The sequence below is a fragment of the Pelophylax lessonae genome (genome assembly GCF_965119305.1).
Source record: "Pelophylax lessonae genome assembly, chromosome: 1".
Lineage (NCBI taxonomy): Eukaryota > Metazoa > Chordata > Amphibia > Anura > Ranidae > Pelophylax > Pelophylax lessonae.
The window spans coordinates 210104021-210122126 of NC_138768.1; the positions used below are offsets into that span (position 1 = coordinate 210104021).

General features: G+C 42.1%; 1 protein-coding gene across 2 annotated transcripts in view; it reads right to left on the reverse strand.

Annotated features, from left to right (window-relative positions):
- OSBP2 (oxysterol binding protein 2) overlaps positions 1-18106 on the reverse strand; it is a 426310-nt gene that overhangs the window by 83265 nt on the left and 324939 nt on the right. For both annotated transcript variants that reach the window (XM_082273351.1, XM_082273352.1), the window contains 2 exons: positions 15498-15564; positions 11316-11483 (listed from right to left, as the gene is read on the reverse strand). In XM_082273351.1, the coding sequence (XP_082129477.1) occupies positions 11316-11483; positions 15498-15564 (235 nt within the window). The remainder of the gene's footprint in view (positions 1-11315; positions 11484-15497; positions 15565-18106) is intronic.

Genomic DNA, 18106 nt, shown 5'->3' on the forward strand with positions numbered 1-18106 from the left:
GGAATAAAACTAAATAAAACTCCCCCTTCACTCTCTCCCTCCCTTTTACCTTCTCCCCTTGTTCTTTTTCCCCTTTCCCTCTCTCTTCCCAGAATGTACCCCAAGCCTGATCGCCCCCATATAAACCAGAGAATCATACCTTTGAAACTGCTGTTAAAACTAAGCTTTTTCCATTTATTCTTTTATTCCATTATTTGCTTACATATGACCTATTATATGATATAAAATGTTTGATTTCCTTTGACTATATGATTATTCTGTGTTATTACTTGAGCCTCATGCCAGCCTGGCCAAAATCGCACCCGGCACGGTAAGCCCCTAGACAACCAGGGGTTAAGATGGAACATCGGGACATACCATCTCCCCCATCAAGATCCCCCTCCCAGGGATCTTGGTTCCTCCTCTCCGTGTCGGCGGCCAATACGCAATGACGGACCACGGGATGCGCGTGCACCTTCGGGCGCATGCGCAGTAACCCGGATCGCGCCAATTGCGTAACTAGCCGAGTACGTGCGGGACCCACGGCGCCTGCGCGACAGGCTTTATAAGGCCGGGGAACCAACGTCTCTCCACGATTCCCTCACACTGGAGAGACTGAACGGCAGCACGAGGAAGCAACCACTAAACAGTAAGTTCTTTAAGGATGACCCATCATCCACTGGAAATAACACAAGTCACTTAAATAATAAAACCAGCACTTTTTAGCTCACTGGACTCCATGTATATATTTTTTTCACTAACAGAAAGTCTACCTAAATAAGACTGAATAACTGCGATCACTACACATCAATGATTGTGCGGGAGGAAAAAGGTTTCCCTTACTACACACCTACCACATAAGAGTAAGTGTATACATCCAACGCTTACACCGGTGTATGCGTGCATATATGTGCATGCATGCATGTATGCACATATGAATATACATGTGTAGAGACATGTGTGTACAATGTACAAACATTCTAACAAAAAACCTGGAATATCTTTCAGAAAAACCTAATACTATACTCATAAGAAAAAACCTTCAAAAAAACCACCAACTAAAAGGGGAACAGGTCACTTCCATTGTAAGTACCCCACCCAAGAAACCAACAAAAAACCTATTCCGCTACCCTGCACAATCATTAAATATTAATATTACATATATGTATTCCCAGATCTATTCATCATAAGAATAGGATACCACCTCCTACACTCTAACTTCAAAAATTGGAAGACAACGATACAGTAAGTCATTAGATACTTACCTCCAAACCTATACAATATATATCAAACAATATATAACGCATATATATATATATACTCCTCAGACTGCACCATAGTGGTTCCTGTTGCGAATCCGTCCAGGCAAAAGGAGGCTCACAGAAATAGACAGAGAAAGTATGTATATACTAATTAACAAATACTAAGCAAAAAATACTTTATTAAAATACAAAAAAGACCTAAACAACATTTATCACTATCTTTACAGAATTAGTGATAACCCAAAGCCCTTGAAAAAGGCTACCCAGTAGCAGAAAAGCGTCGGAAAAATGCGCTTTGGACTTACAGTTGGATCTCTGTGAAACTTTTCCAAGCAACACGCCTGGAAAAAACAGAGAGCAACGTCCAAAAATAAAAGTCACTTTTTCACCTATGTCACGGATATTCTCCAAAACCTTCCTTTCTTTTAAACACCACTTGGGTCTATAACCCAAACACATATGCACTGGATATATGTATTATTATAACTAATATTGTATCAATAAATCTTGACTACTTTTTTACAATTGTGTATAAATCCACTTGCCCGTAAAAGTCCCACCCCCACTTCTTTGACTTGAGGCATCAAACAAAATCCCCCTACCGAATACATAATAAACAAGCAAAAAATTGGGGGAGCAAACCCTGAACATGTATATCTAAAGCCGGTGCAGCTATGGACCAAGCAACATGTATATTAAAAAAGAATAGCGCAACCATGCAAAAGAAATGACTATCAAATATGGAGACAATCCATAAATAAAAATGGGGATTTTTTTTTTATGGATTGTCTCCATATTTGATAGTCATTTCTTTTGCATGGTTGCGCTATTCTTTTTTAATATACATGTTGCTTGGTCCATAGCTGCACCGGCTTTAGATATACATGTTCAGGGTTTGCTCCCCCAATTTTTTGCTTGTCTAAATAATAAATGGCAAATGCCTAAGTAATTCTGTCATACCAGCAGCACACTTTGATTGCAGATATAGTTTACTACTTAATTTAGCCAATATTTTTCTGCCTAATCCTTGTCAGAATTATCCAGGTGGGAGTTTGAATCAATGAGAAGCATTTGATTTTTCTGTTTCCTAGGTTGTCATCCAATTCTGTGCTCTGATGGATTGAAATCCTCGGGGGTAACAGACGCAATCAAGGTCCTTCATTCCCAGCATGTTGAGAGGCACCACACACCCTATCTCCAATCAACTCACGTACACGGATGATGTTTTCAAATCTCTAATACCTTATGGCAGGTATCGGCAGTGCAATAAAACGAACCATTCAAGCATGTAATACCATATGTAGCTACTATTAAATAATGACACCAGGCAACGCAAGACGCCAGTAGAGGCTTTAATACATAAGCCAATTTCTGCTGTGAACATAAATAATAACATGACTCCTAGAAGCTGACACCAGCACCTTGGTTAGGCCATAAAATATGGCTAAGAAATAATATTACATACAGAAAGTAAAGTCTTACAATATAATCAGAAATGCAAAGTACACATTCTCCCTAAATTAGTTTTAGGTGGTAATGATGAAGGAACATGATTGAATGAAAGTTGCTTCTCAAAGAATAGTTTCAGCTGTTTTTTTTTTTTGGGGGGGGGGGATCTGTACTGAGAAAAATATAGGGGCTACCATTGTGGACCTCTTGAAGAAATGTTAATCAAACACATTTCCAGGCTCAACCTGTCTGACCTGAAGGAGAGATTAGCAATACCAAACTACAAACGTCTCAGTGCAGGTTTCTTTTAAGCAGGGCTTTTTTTCTCAGAAAAAAGGTGCAGGAACTCAACCACGACCCCCCCAAAACCCCCATCCCAAACTGGACAAATTTTCACTAACAGTGAATGGGTCTATAAGGGGTAAATACCTGGAGTGCATTATGTACAGAGTGCAGAGTTCGGTGGGGTTACACACAGAGTGCAGAGTTGAAGGGTGTGCTACGTGCAGAGTTCAGGAGTGTGCCACATATACAGTGCAGGGTTCAGGGGTGCGCTACACACAGAGTGCAGAGTTCAGCCTTCGTCTACAGCTGCTTAGATTGGCATCCCCCATCCACATCTCACTTTTACCCCTCTTCTTCTCTAGTACCTCTCTGCACACTGTAGATGGCTTAGGCTCTCTCACTTGCAGGGAGATCATCCAATGTGGGGTGTCAGCATTCACACTGCATCCCAGGCACCGGCATCTCCTTTGTCCCCATACTGCACTTGGAAAACACAGGAAGCCAGATCTGTTTACAAGTGATAGTGGTGAACAGGGAGGTGAGGGCCTGAGCCAAAGGTGGTGGAACTGAGTTCCACCAAGTTCCAGCTGAAAAAAAAAGCCCCCCTTTTGAAGGAAAATTGACAGTGGGTAAGTCATCATCAGCTCATCCTAAGGACTCATGCAGCCCAGCCTTAAAAAACGGCATTTGACTTTTTATGCCTGTCAGGCCCCATTTACCTGCCCCCCCCCCCCTCCAAAAATTAGAAGTCAGCAGCTACACATACTGTAGCTGATGACTTTTAATATTAGGACACTTACCTGTCCTGGAGTCCAGCAATGTCGTCAACGCAGCCGATGTTTCCATCGGCTGTTAGGTGCTGCCGCCGCCATTGCCGGTAAGGGAACCTGGCAATAAAACCTTGAGGCTTCATGGCTGGCTCCCTACTGCGCATGCGCGAAGCGCACTGCATTTCGGAAATTGGTCAGGAAGCAGAGAGAGGAGTAGGGGGCCGAACCTCTACGTACCTTGCTGCGGCGAGGTCCGATGAAAGTGGGGACAGGGTACCTGTCAAAAACAGGTACCTGCTCCCCCTTCCCCCTGAAAGGAGCCAAATTACTTTAATGACGCTTTAATGACACCCCCAGATTGGTTCGCAGATCGCAGTGTGAACTGTGAAATGGTGCAGGAATCAGATCGCATAGGTGTGAACACCCATGTGATCTGATTCCAGTGCGAACCAAAAAAAGGGTTGCTCCATCCTTCCATCTGCCCTGCTATCCCCGCTATCACCAGTCTTCCGGCTGGGTCGTAGAAGCGCATGCGCTGTAGTGACCGTGCAGGCTGTGCCGGGCGCAAGCGATTTGGCCAGAGACGCTGGAGGCTCAGCGAGCTGACTGCTCGGCAAGAGGATCATTGGGGTCCATTATCTAGGGTACAGGAGCAGTGATCAAGCTCCTTGCTGCACTTGAAAAGGCCATTGTTTTTACAATTGATGTCTTTTAATAAAACTGTATCACGCGAGGTCGGCTGTGCGCTTGTGTCTCCTTTGCTTTTCTTGCATAGAACCAAAAAAAGGGACTTGCACCATTTCCATGTGACCTACATAGGAATGTGGTGCGAATTACATGTGTGTTTTTTATGCTTTTTGCCTCGTTTTCAATGCATTTCAAAGGGTAGCTACATTTTGGAGTGCTTTTTTTTTTTAAACCAAATGCGCACTAAAAATGTGGCAAGCTGGATTTTTAACACTGCAACAGAAGTGCAACGGACCAGTGTGAAGACATACATAGAATTTAAAGAGATGCATCTTTCTTGATGGTTTTTTTTTAACGCAAATGTGCTTCAAAAACTGCTTATTGTGAAAGCTGCCTATTGACCCAAAAGGTGCTGATAATGGCCAAAAATAAATTCATATTTTTTTAAATTCATGATATTTATTAAAACGTTGAATATAATACAATGATATACTGTATAAAACATATATATATATATATATATATATATATATATTTTTTTTTTTTTTTTTAAATGTCCATTTCGGTTTTCGACCTAGAGCATCCTGAATATTCAGTTTTGGTCCAGAGTTTTCATTTTGATGCACCACTAAGAAAATACACATTTGAGGTTCAATAAAAAATTCTTCTCTGCCTTAGTCTGTAACGAATAATGCCAATGAAAACTCAGTTCTGTTGAGCAATTTCTCCTTGCCCTGGTGAAATCCTCAATCAGAATGGACCTAATGGTATGCTGGGGATGGCAGCTGGTTTCCAGAAGAGTAGCATTTCTGGTACATCTTACATATAGCCTGATCACGTGTGGATTTCATGTTGTCTATTTAAGCTGCCTGGGGGTGGGTAGTGCTAGTCATGAGTATGGCTGATTTGGCTGAAAGGCGTTGACTGTTCTTTATTGTACACACTGTTGTTTAATAAAGCTGATTTCTCACTGCGATTCACCATGGGGCTGGCCATCTTCGTGCTTCCAGTTTTTCAGCGGCTTTGAATCCAATTCCAGAGCACCGGTACACAGTCATGGATGATTATTAGAGGGTACAAGCAGGGCCAGACTGGGAATAAAATTCAGCCCTGGAAATATAGCCGATCCAGGTGGTGTAATATTGTGTGACTGTCTGCGTGAGCACAGCGATTCAAATCAAAGCTGTCACAGCAGGCGACACCAGCCTGACACCCCCCCAATGTGAGGCACCCGGGGCCGACTGCCCCCCTGTTGGTAAGCCACTGGCTTTGGCGCCCCCTCTCTGCCTTAGCCTGTGGCCCAGAATCGGCCCTGTGTGACATGTATATTCCAGGAGACTAAGGGAGGACAGTGCACGTCATTCTCCTAGGCAAATAACGTGCAAGGGTTGTGGGGCAGGACAATTTTGTAGAAAAAAAAACCTAATCCATGCAGAGGGGTGGAGAGGAAGGATCATGGTTTAGACTGGCGGTCCTCCTGCTGTTGTAGAACTAGAGGTTCCATCATGCCTCTGCCTGAGTCATGCTTGTAACTGTCGACCTTGCAATGCTCATGGGACTTGTAATTCCGCAATATCTGGGGGCCACCAGATGTTTAACCACTGTGGTTTAGAGGGTGAAGATCTAAGTGAGTATTAACCCCTTTAGTTCCACTTGCAATACTGTGCAAATGTAAAAGGGGTGCATGTTTGCACGCACTCCCACAACCCACAAGTGTGAACTTTTCCTTAATGTGCATGAAGCCCCACACCTATAGAAAGCATGTGCAGCTTGCTGAGCTTGGTTCCTGTGCACATGTATTGTGTGATCAGGACACCATTGTCAGTTGCACAGGCAGGATTTGCCTTTCTTTCGGCAGCATGTTAGTGTCTCCTGGCTGCTCGGGAAGAGAGGACGGCAGTGGCGGTCACAGCCACAGCTTTAAGCGGCCCCAGGGCAGGCAGCCTACTGGGAAATGTCCCGCTATCCTGGTAGGCCAGTCCAGCCCTGGGTACAAGTGCTTTATTTGATATATTTAATCTAATTTGAATTGCTTTTCTAAAAAGTTTTTTTTTAGTCATGTGGCTGGGACAGCACCAATCAGGGCTGGGAAGACACAGACTCACACTGTAGAGAGCATACATTATCAGAGTAATAGAAGCCCCTTCCAAGGATTTTTCTCTGCAGGTGCAAAAGAACAGGGAAAGATCATGTGACACAACAACAGGAAAAGGAGAATTAGAGGATTTAATAAAAATAAAAAAATAATAGTAAAGTGCCATTAAATATATTATTTGTGTGAATGCAATAAGGCAATTAATCACTTATCTATTTAGTATCACTTCAAAGCAGAAATATAGGCCAACATTCTTTTTGTTTTCCCATTTTTGATAGAATAAGGGAGGGTGAGAACCCCTATCAGTTTTTTTTTTTTACATCTGTGTCCCATTGGGGAGATTTCACTTGCTGTCCTGTTCCTGTCCCATAGCAAAAACAGGAAGTGAGCAGAAATCCCTGCAAATTAAGGGAATCCCTTGGGGCCCCCCAGGTCACCAGAACTAGTGTCCTCATTGGAAGATTTCCCCTCTAATATTTTTTTAGGGACATCCCAAAGTATAAGATTTTCGTTGACTTTCACTTTCAATAATAATGGTAAACATGACAAATAGCGAGGATGAATCTCCCTAATGGGGGCACAGACAGCAATAAAAACTGAACAGGTGTTCATATCCCTCTCCCCTCTGTCCACAACTAAAAAATAAAGTTTTGCCTATAGTTATACTTTAAATGTTAGAATTTAAAATTTCACAAACAGTACTCAACTGTATTGTTTCGCAGAATAAAAATACAGACAATAATTCTTTGGTCAATGCATTTATTGTTTGTACATTTCCTCTTTTTAACCTTTCACAGAGCCTGCCTACTGAACTACAGAGTTGCTAAGAGGAGGAGTTTCAGGAGGCGGAGTCAGCACAGAAATCACTGCTTGCAGGCAGCAAGGTACCATGGGATATGTAGTCCTTAGAATTACAAAGTAAACAGCAGAGGAGAAGCTGAAAAGCATGCTGGGAATCCAGGAAGTTGTGGAAAGAGATGGTCAGCAGACAGGCAGAACTCATAACATGAAAATAGATTTTTCATGTAAGCAAATATTGGATTGTAAAAACAACTATTATTTATATTTTTATCCTATTACTGATGTTATAAAGTGTATGCTGTGACTATGGGTTTCCTTTAAGTCACTACGATTGAATTCCCCCAGACAATATAGGAGACATCACTGGAAACCCAGTCAGTAACAAAGCCAAAAAGATGTTAAAACTGTCTTCTCCCGGCAAGACATCCGGCTTAAAATAGAAAACATAAAATAATACACTGAGCTCATCACATTTCCCACCTCCGCAGCTGAAATCTCACTTTTATTTTTATCTGAAATATTTCATCTGTTGCTGAAGTCTTCCACAGACTCAGCCCTTCTCCCTGTGCAATAAATCCTCTAAATTAAAAAGGATCCATGCTGTTTACTTGTCATACCCACCTGAATAAAAATGCCCTGGCACTGACCTTGTCTTCCTCAACAGAACTTGCCCTACAGTTTCTAAAGTTTTAAATTAAATTTAGCACGTCTAAGGAAAGACGGCTTTACCTTATACAGCGAGGTTGTATCTCATGTTTCATGCAGAAGATTTGTAGTTGTGATAATGATGATGGCTGAAAACAAACAGCTGAAAACACTAAGCAGATTCTATTTTCCAATAAATGAGCAAAACATGCAGTACAATACAATAAGGGCTCATTTACACCTGTGATTGGGAGGCAGCAAAACCCTGTGGTTAAGCCGCCTTTTTACCGCCCCTCAGCTGCTTCCCTTCTTGCTGCAGAGCCCTCTCCAGCCCCAGGGGCAAAGCAGGGAGCAGTGACTGCCAGTCACTGTTCCCTGCTCAGAGCTGTCTGAGAACTGAACAATCAGCAGTTGTGTGATCTCTCAGTTCTCAGGCTTAAAGCCAGCAGGGGATAACTGCAGTATCAGACCAGGACGTACCTGGTTGAAGTGGTCATACCGGGTTCATAGCTGCAGCCGGTATCAACATTTTCAGCCGCTGATGGACTTTCCCGTAGAAGCGATTCAATTTGCTCTACAGTTTTCTACAAGGCATGGAAGGAGGCTCCCTTACCGCCGCTGGCCTTCCTGGGCTCTCAGATGCAACTGAGGCCCCCCCGGTGACGTAAGTCTTCGAAAGTGATGACAACTTTTGTCCTTTCCATAGACCCCAGATCTCTCAGTAAAGAGTACCTGTCATTGGCCATGCTATCGTGCATCCATTGTGATAGCAATAAAGTTGATCCCCAAAAAAATGTAGAGATATTGTAAAAAAAAAAAAAAAAGTAAATAAAAAAAATAATTCAATTGAAAAAAAAAAAAGTTTAAAGCATTCCTGCCCTCCTCCCCATGCTTATGTGCAAATGTGAATGTATACACAGGCCCTGCACGCATATGTAAATGGTGGTCGCACCACACACGTGAGGTATCGCTATGAACATCAGAACGAGAGCAATAATACTAGCACCAGACCCCTGTTTATCCCTAAACTGGTAATGTGTAAATTCCTTTTAGCTCATCACCTATGGATAGTAAAAAGATACTTAACATGTCACGCTTTAAAATTGTGCATGCCCGTGGAATGGTGACAAACTACAGTACATTATACTTTGGTTTGTCACCATTCCACGGGCATGCTCAACTTTAAAGCATGACATGTTAGGTTATCTGTTTACTCAATGTAACATCATCTTTTATATTTTACCAAAAAAATGTGAATTATATTGTGTTTGTGAGCACTAAAAATCATAAAGTGTATTTTTCCTGAAAATATGTGTTTTAAAAATGTCTACACAAATATCGCGTGACATGAAAAATTGCAACCACCACCATTTTTTTCTCCAGGGTCTCTGCTTTCAAAAAATATATAATATTTGAGTGTTCAAGGTAATTTTCCAGCAAAACAAAAGTAGCTTTTAACATACACGTCAGGATTGGCCTGGTTTTGAAGTGACTTAAGTTGTTCTAAAGATAGAAGATGTTTAACCTTAATACATTCTTAGCATTAAAGTCATTGTAATTGATCACCATGTAAAACAACCTATTCAGTTTAAAAGAGAAATGAAAGGCAAAACATTTTTAATAGATATTAAAAAAAAGACAAAAAAACATTATCAATATATTTTTTTCCCTTTTTCATAAATTCTTTTTTTCCCCTTTTTTTTTTTTTAATAAGTGATCATATTCCCTCTGTTCTCAGCTGCATAAGCGCTGGGGGAATAGAAGCAGCAGCACACTGAGATTCAAGGTGAATGGTTGTGCAGCGGGGGCGTGTCAGGACAAGTGTGATCATTGGAGAAGAGCAGACTTCGTTCCCCGCATAGCTAGAGAACTGACTACGATATTCTGTCCTGCTTAGTGTGGTCACTTTTTAATAGGAATGCAATGGGACTACCAGAAATGCCAGGTATTTCACACAAAGGAATTAATAAAAAGAGAACAGGATACTTTTTCATACAAGTACATGGAACAGCAGCCACACATCAGGTATATAAAATGTTGGGGTAACAAATGCTTTAAGGTAAACTCACAGTACTCTCCCTGGAAACACCATAAAGTGTCCTGCTCAGACATCATCCAGGGTCAACATTTACTTCTTGGACTAAGATGCTGGCTGGCATAATAATGTAAATCCTGGTACCTGAGCAGTTCACAAATGTCTTGCCCAGATCAACCCCCTGCTGCATCCTTTCACCTTGTGATTTGCTACCCAATAGCTTACTAAGTACAATATTACAGTCTGACAGTTTGATCACTGGGGGACTGAAGAAATGCTTCCTCCTGCCTGCACCAGAGAGAGAACATCAGCTCAGCCTAGGCAAAGTCACTTGACTAGCATTAAAGCGGTAGTATACCGCTTTCTTTGACTTTTAACTACAGGTAAGCCTATAATAAGGCTTACCTGTAGGTACAATTAATATCTCCTAAACCTGCACTGTTTAGGAGATATTACCACTGCATGCAGCCGCTGACGAGTGCGGCGCATGCGCTCTGAAGGTCCGTTGGACCTTCAGAGTTCCTTGCCGAAAATTGCCGGAAAATTACATCATCGCGGCTCTGGCCACTCACAGCCCCGAAGCCGCCGAACCCAGAAGAGGCGCCGAGGGATCATGTCCGCTCCCACAGCGGTCTCCGGGGGTCCGTGTCGTGGCTTCGTTCTAAGGTAAGTTTTTCGTAATGGCAATGCATACTAGATCATTATACCTTTGTCTTGCAGGGTTTTTTTTTTTTTTTTCATTAGAGCATACTACCGCTTTAAGAATACATATAAATACTACTTTTAAAGATACAACGATAGCTACAAGGGCAAAGAAGCTTCCAACATAATACATCAAAGGCACAAACAGTTGAAAATTCAAAGACCAGGGATATGAATAAACCACAAGACCAAAAGATAAAAATACCATGCAGGCAGATCCATGACACAAGCCACTGATAAAGACTACAATTTACACCCTAGCAAGAGCTCAGCATCTCTTGAAGTTATGGTCACAAATGCTGTTTTGTGATTGATTTCAACAATGTCACTGTCCCCTGAAAGGGAATATAATGACATTTCATGTAAGGTGAAGAAGATTAAAGAAGCTGGCACAAAAGGGCTAAAAGTGCTGTGAAATAAAACAGCATCCTACTACATCCACCATTACAATTCTTAAGGGGATAATCATTAAAGCCAGTCTGAGTTACAAATAATAGAACAGAAGACAAATTGGATTATTTTCTGGATGGGATCAAGCTATCAGCTTACTGCTACTTAGAGGTTCAGACAATTTTAAAGGCACAAGCCAAATGTAACTCACGTACAGGCATGGGGATCTTAGACAGTTCTTTGCCGATGCAGTTTTTCATTATACTCCAAAGATTAAGGCTGTAGTTTGGTTTGTCAGGAATTCGGGTCCTTCTCCTTTTCTTAGGTAAGACATCTTTGCGTTTAGAGTCATAATAACCACCTTCATGTGAGCTGTGGAAAACCTGGAGGTGAAACAATATCAAGCATTACAGGATATGATCTAACAGTCCTAGGTTCAAAATAAAACAACAATTCTGAACAGCAAGCTAAAGCCTGGTACACACTACTAGTTTTTTTTTTTTCATTCAACCCAGTGGGCTGAACAAAAAAAACCTGGCAGCTCATGTCAGAGCCACTGTACTAACTACGTGATGTTAGTACAGCGATCACCCCTACTATTCTATTATATTCTGACGGGGGCGCCACCCCAACTAGAACACTCTGGGCATTGGCTAAGAGCGCTGATCAATGGCTGAGATTGCTAACAAGGAGCCCGTTGGCAGACCTTTTTCAGTCATGCCCCTTCGACAAAAGCCAGCCGTATGGCTGGCTTCTGGCAGACTGACTTCAGTACACTCGGACTGAATGTGGGCTGATTTTTATTGAACCGGCTGATGCCGTTTGACATTCAGCCCGTGTGTACTAGGCTTTGGTTCCAAATTTGCACTGACTCACAGGTTTGCAACACTAATTGTGATGACAAAATCTTTATTAGTAGTCACCAAACTTTGACATGAACAAAGAACCTGCTTTATAAGGACCTAGGCACCCTGATTTAGTTCCCATAGATTAAAGTATGACCTGCTGTTACGCTGAATACTTTCCTCCAAGCGGAATAACTCTGTTTGGTTTTGTATATGGATCCTTGCAGAGGCAGTTTTCTTTCTTACCTGAACTCAGTTTTGAAAACGTTCTTCCTAGGTTGCTGAAAGTGGAACTTCACCCTAAAGAAGAAGTTCCACTTGATGTTTTCCTCCCCCCTCTTCTTCATCTTTAGGAACTTTTTTGGGGGGGTGGGGAGTAGGTACCCAATTTTGACAGGTACCCACTCCCACTTCTGGTCAGATCGCCTATGTGATTCCACCTGAAGTTCTCCCCCACCCATCATACAGTAGGTCCCAGAAGCCTGCAGGCCCTTTCACAAAGCGCACCATGGCTCACACAGGTGCAGTGGGAAGCAAAATGTGAAGCCACAAGGAGTTACAGCAGACTTCCATCAGTTAACATGCCAGGGACCTGAAGACCTGTGAAGAGCAAGCTCGGTATTCCCCAACCACCACAAAACATAATAATCCACTTTGTATGCAGCAAATGCTGTTCTAACCCAGATAACACCCTTAAAAAGTAGCAGTGACATTATCACTAAGCTGCATATAGCTTGTGCATAGAGAATAGAGCTGTGGTTGGGACCCAGCAGGTCAACACACTAGGGGCTGCCTACAAAAACTACAGGGGGCGGATACAAGACCCGTTACCCTATACAAGATAAAAGAGCAGCAGTCCTTACTACACTACTCCTAATTAAATTCTTGTTCTTCTTCTCCCTTTAAAGTATAACTAAATGTAAAAAAAACATTCGTTTTGGATAGAGTGGAGAGGGATTAGAATGCTTGTCTGTTTTTATTGCAGTCTGTGTCCTTGTTGGGAAGATTCACCCTTTCTATTTGTCCTGTTTACCATAATCATTGAAAGTGTAAATTAAAGAAAATCCCAAATTTTGGGTTGTCCTAGAAAAATAATAGAGGTGAAATCTTCCAACGGGGACACTAGTTCTGGTGACCTGGGGATCCCCAAAGAATTCCTTGCAGAGATTTCCACTCGCTTCCTGTTTGGCTATGGGACAGGAAGTGAAATCTCCGCAATGAGACACAGATGGAGAAAAGAAAATCTGACAGGTGTTATAACCCTTCCTTGCTCTATCCAAAATAAAAAATTTAAAGTTTGTCTATAGGTCTACTTTAACTATTATATTTTTGCAGATTTTTGTTCATTTTTATTTTTCTAACCATTAACCGCTTGCCGACCGCCGCAAGTAGATTTACTGCGGCGGTCAGTCCCTGCCAGGCAGAGTGACGTTAATTAACGTCACTAGCCTGGGAGGGTCTGGGGAGCGAGCGCGCGCCCGCGGAGGCGCGCTCCCACTCCCGCGCGGTCACGGACCCCCCCGCGCGTGTGACTGGCGGACCCGATGTCCGCCGGTCACTCGCCGATCGTCGGGGGAGAGGGAGAAAGTCAGGCGGCTTGTGTAAACAACCCACCTGTCATTCTCCTCGGTGTAAAAACACTGATCACACGGATCTACTATGTAGATCCGTGGATCAGTGTCCTTACAGCTCAAGCCACAGCCAATCACAGTAGAAAGCACGCCCCTAGGGACACACACAGCCCCTCCCTCCCAAATAAAGTTAACCCCTTCACTACCAGTGTATTTTTACAGTAACAGTGCATATGTATAGCACTGATTACTGTAGAAATGTCACTGGTAACCCCAAAAGTGTCAAAAATGTCAGTCAAGGGTCCGATCTGTCCGCCCCAATGTCGCAATACCGCAAAAAAAATCGCAGATCGCCGCCATTACGCGTTAAAAAAAAAAAAAACAACAAAAATGACAAAAATCTTTCCCTTTGTTAGTAAACGCGATAACTTTTGCGCAAACCAATCAAAATACGCTTTTTGCGATTTTTTTTACCAAACATAGGTAGCATAAAACAAATTGGCCGAAAATGTTAAAAAATTTAGATTTTTACATTTTTTTTGGGGGGAATTTCATATAAAAAAATGTGAAAAATATTGCTATTTTTGCAAAATTGACGCTCTTTTTTTGTTTATAGCGCGTGATCAAAAAATCGCACAGGTGATCAAATACCACCAAAAGAAAGCTCTGTTTGTGGGAAAAAAAGGACGTCAAATTCGTAAAGGTACAGCGTCGCACGACGGCGCAATTGTCCGTTAAAGTCACGCAGTGGTGAATCGCAAAATACCCCCTGGTCTTTTAGCAGGAAAATCCTCCGGGGCTTAAGTGGTTAATATATAAACATTTTCATTTTTTTTAGTGCCACAGTTTTGAAAAATGTAAAATAAAGAAAGCCTTTATTTTAATACCTTGTTCCAGATTTATATAATGATGTGGCTTCTCAATGCCAAGCTTCCCTTTTGCTACATCATAGCTAACCCGCGGTTTTCATTAAAAAATGCAGCATGTTCTACTTTTGTTGACTGCTCTGGAATGCACTGCACAGATGTGAAATAGGGCCATTGCAATACATGAAAAAGACTGTGCATGGGTTTTTGATGCAGATTAACAATGTACTGGTGTGAACTAGCTCTAAATACAGTTTTCTTCTTACTTTGTTCATATTTTCTCTCCATGAAGTGTGCACATCCAGCAGTCTTCTTGTAGGAACTTCCTGCAAACATTTGCATGCCCCAACCTTGTGCAAATGCATAGTATGCAGTTACATTCTACAGTTGTTATTGCTGCAAAATGTGTCAATGTACTACTTATTGACATTGTTGCTTGTAGTCCAAGTCAGGTGTGGTGCAGTAAAAGGTGACAAAGCTGCAGCTGAGCTGAGTAAGCATTGTCACTTTATGGAAGAAAGTGCCTGTAGTTACACCCTGCTGGTGTGATTTAACTGAAAACAAAAAGTTGCATTTTTGTGGTTGTAAATCTTAGACATGAAATATGAACAAAGCATATCCCTCTATAGTGTGTACTTGTCTCAGTCCAGAGCACTAAGTGCCGTATCTGTCTGCTACCTCCTTCCTCTGCTATCAGCATGAGTCACTTCTGACAAGTTTTCCTGACACCAAGAGAAAAATGGTGACAGGGGAGGGACCTCCAGCAGATTAACAGCCTCAGCTCAGCTCCTGTGTGAAGAGGGATGTTTCTCTTCCCTCCAATCCCCTCTCAGAGCTCTCCTCACTGATGAAACTTTAGCTCCGCGCCCCCCACTTTTTTAGAGCTGAGAGAGCCTGTGTACATTCTGCACTTTGAATGGATGTAGAGAAGACTGCAGATAAACAGGTACAAGTTATGTTGGAGGATTTGTTTAATCCTTGTGTATTCCCTGAGCCTAGCCACATCACTGGGTACATGTAAGGGTTTACAAGGGTTGATACCATACCACAAGAACATATGCCAGCATATTTGGTTTTAGCATTTGGGTTGAGGTACACTTTAACAATAAACTTACATTGTCATCTAGGTGCCAGTCTTCTGGGTGGCCTCCACTAGCACTGCTGAGATTACTTCCAGAACGCCTTCAAAAAAGGAAAAAAAGTAGACCTACTTCAGTTTTACACTCAGCAATGTGCTAATAAAACAAACAATGGCTGCACAACCAAAGTATCAGAGATTCTAAGCACCAATGTGCTATAATAAATAAATCAGTACTAAACTGAGATATAGACCAAGGCAATCTAATCACAAAACAAGTTAGGGTGGTAACAGGTAAGGAGACTAGAGAAAAAAGATGTAGGTAGTTTTTGTTCTCTGACCTTCCTAAATAGAATGTAGAAGTCCTGGAGCATGCTTTCGTTTGCTGGGGATGAGAACCCCTTGCACACTTTTATATCTTTCCAGAAGCTCTGATTACAGACAATTAGAGGATTTCATAGAGTATGAGGCCTAGTGTACTGAAACAAAGCCTGTGTAAAACTCCTTGCCATGTTTGTCCCCTTGAAATACTTACAGGATAAATATTTGTGTTTATCTAGAACAGGGGTGCCCAACCAGTGGCCCATGGACCCCACCATCCTGCTTTGGGATGGTGGGTCAGCAAGCCCAGATCAGCTATCCCAGAACATTAGTGTTCTGGATGGATGGAGCCAGCGCTTGAGGAAGCAAGTGGCTAAAGAGGAGCCGCATAAGCCGATGCTTTCTCTATAGCGCCGGCTCAAGTCCCAGGCAGAGTGCATTTGGTATCACTCTGCCTCAGACAGGTATCCAACAGCCAGTGATGCCTGCAGAAAAGGATATTAAAACCTCAGTTATTGAAAATAACAGTTTTAGCTCTGGGCATATTTATTATGTGTGCTTTGAAATTGGTATAGTTTTTCAATGGTTATTAGGCTGCTTTTACACTAATCTATAGGTGCAGCACTGTGCAACAATGGCTTTCCTGTGGGGTACATTCACTGAGCCATAGACTTCTATTAAATCCTGCAGGTTTGGTGTGCTTTCAGAAAGTGCACCACACCTCCATGATATAATAGAAGTCTATGGCAAAGCAATTAAACCCTTACTTCTATGGAGTGGTGGATGTAAACGGACTTGTGCCCATTTACACCTGCCTATCTCCAATCCAATACGCTAAAAAAAAAAAAAAAGGAAGAGGATTTGTCCTCCTCCGTCTGGGCAGATCGGAGGGCCTATAGATCAGAGTGGGCTGTGTCCATGTCTGCTCAGTATATGTGGAGCAGACACAGACCTGTCATCTGCCCGCTCTGCTCAGCAGAGGATCAGTGTACAGATCCCCCATTAAGCAAGGGGATTCCACCATGTGAAAGAGGCCATATAGGGGCTCAGGACAGTAAGGGCTTTTTTACATTACAATATGGCCCGTGACCAGTTACTAAATTCCCTAAGTGGCCCTCACTCTTCAAAAGGTTAAGCACCCCTGATCTAGAAGGTACTATTAAGGCTATCTTTTTCCTTCAAAAATGGAAGAAGAAACCTAACTTGACCCTAACAAATGAAATCATAAAAAGATATTAATCAATTTGAAGTTTTCTACACTAGAATAACTTTAGTCTTTTAGCTTGTTAAAAATCTGTTGTGACATAAAGCAAGTGAACCTGCCTTTCTCTATCAACATTGGCTTTGTCCTATTTAGCTCTGTATATATATTCTAGAGGAGAAGGAAATGTTTGAGGATTCTGTGCAAGGAACAGCTACTTAAAACGAAAATCAATTGTATTCAGGACAAGAGGAATACACACCTGTTCTGTAAGCAGTTTACAGAAACAGAACCTAGCCCTTGCCAGTACTTAATGTGATTGCAAACCTTTATTTTTATTTTTTTTAAATAACAAACATGTGCAACCGTTTTACACAGAGCAGCCCTGATCCTCTTAATCCTAGGCCCTGGCGCCCCTGCCCCACCCCACTAGGTGTTTACCATAGCAAGCTACTAGACACACAGAGTGCGGCTCAACCCACCCCCTGCTCCCTCCTTATTGGCTGGGATTGACAACAGCAGGAACCAATGACTCCCACTGCTTTTTGTGACCCTATGAGAAGGGAAAGACCTGAGAGAGCTGCTGCTCTTGTGCACACTGCTGGATTGAGATCGGGTTTAGTTATGTATAAAAGAGGGGGCTGGGGGGAAGCTTCATGGAAAATGCATAACATAAAAAAAGTCTTCAACCTTTGGAACCAGAGAACTGCAGCCAAAAATGAAATAAAACAGTCCAATAAAAGATTTCATAACAAAACCAGCTTTTGCCATAATAAATTCACCTTCTGCCCAGAGATTTCGCTTGCAGTACTTTTTTTTTGGCGAACAGATGTTGTCAGTCTCATGGCCAGCATCATTTAACTCACTTCCTTGGAGCTTAGATTATACTTGACCTTCCCCAGCCTGTGACTGAACAGTGAAAGGAGAAGCAGCACCATGATGAGCTAATCTTTGTCACCTTTCAGCATGTTTCTTGGCAGCACATGAACTGATTGGCTGTTTCTGCTGCTTCTTCCTCTAATGCTCCAGCCCTGCTGTACAGGGATTACAAGTGGCTGATACCAGTTTAAACTCTGCATGCATTTAAAGATACATGTAATGGTTAATTAGTGAACATAAAATTG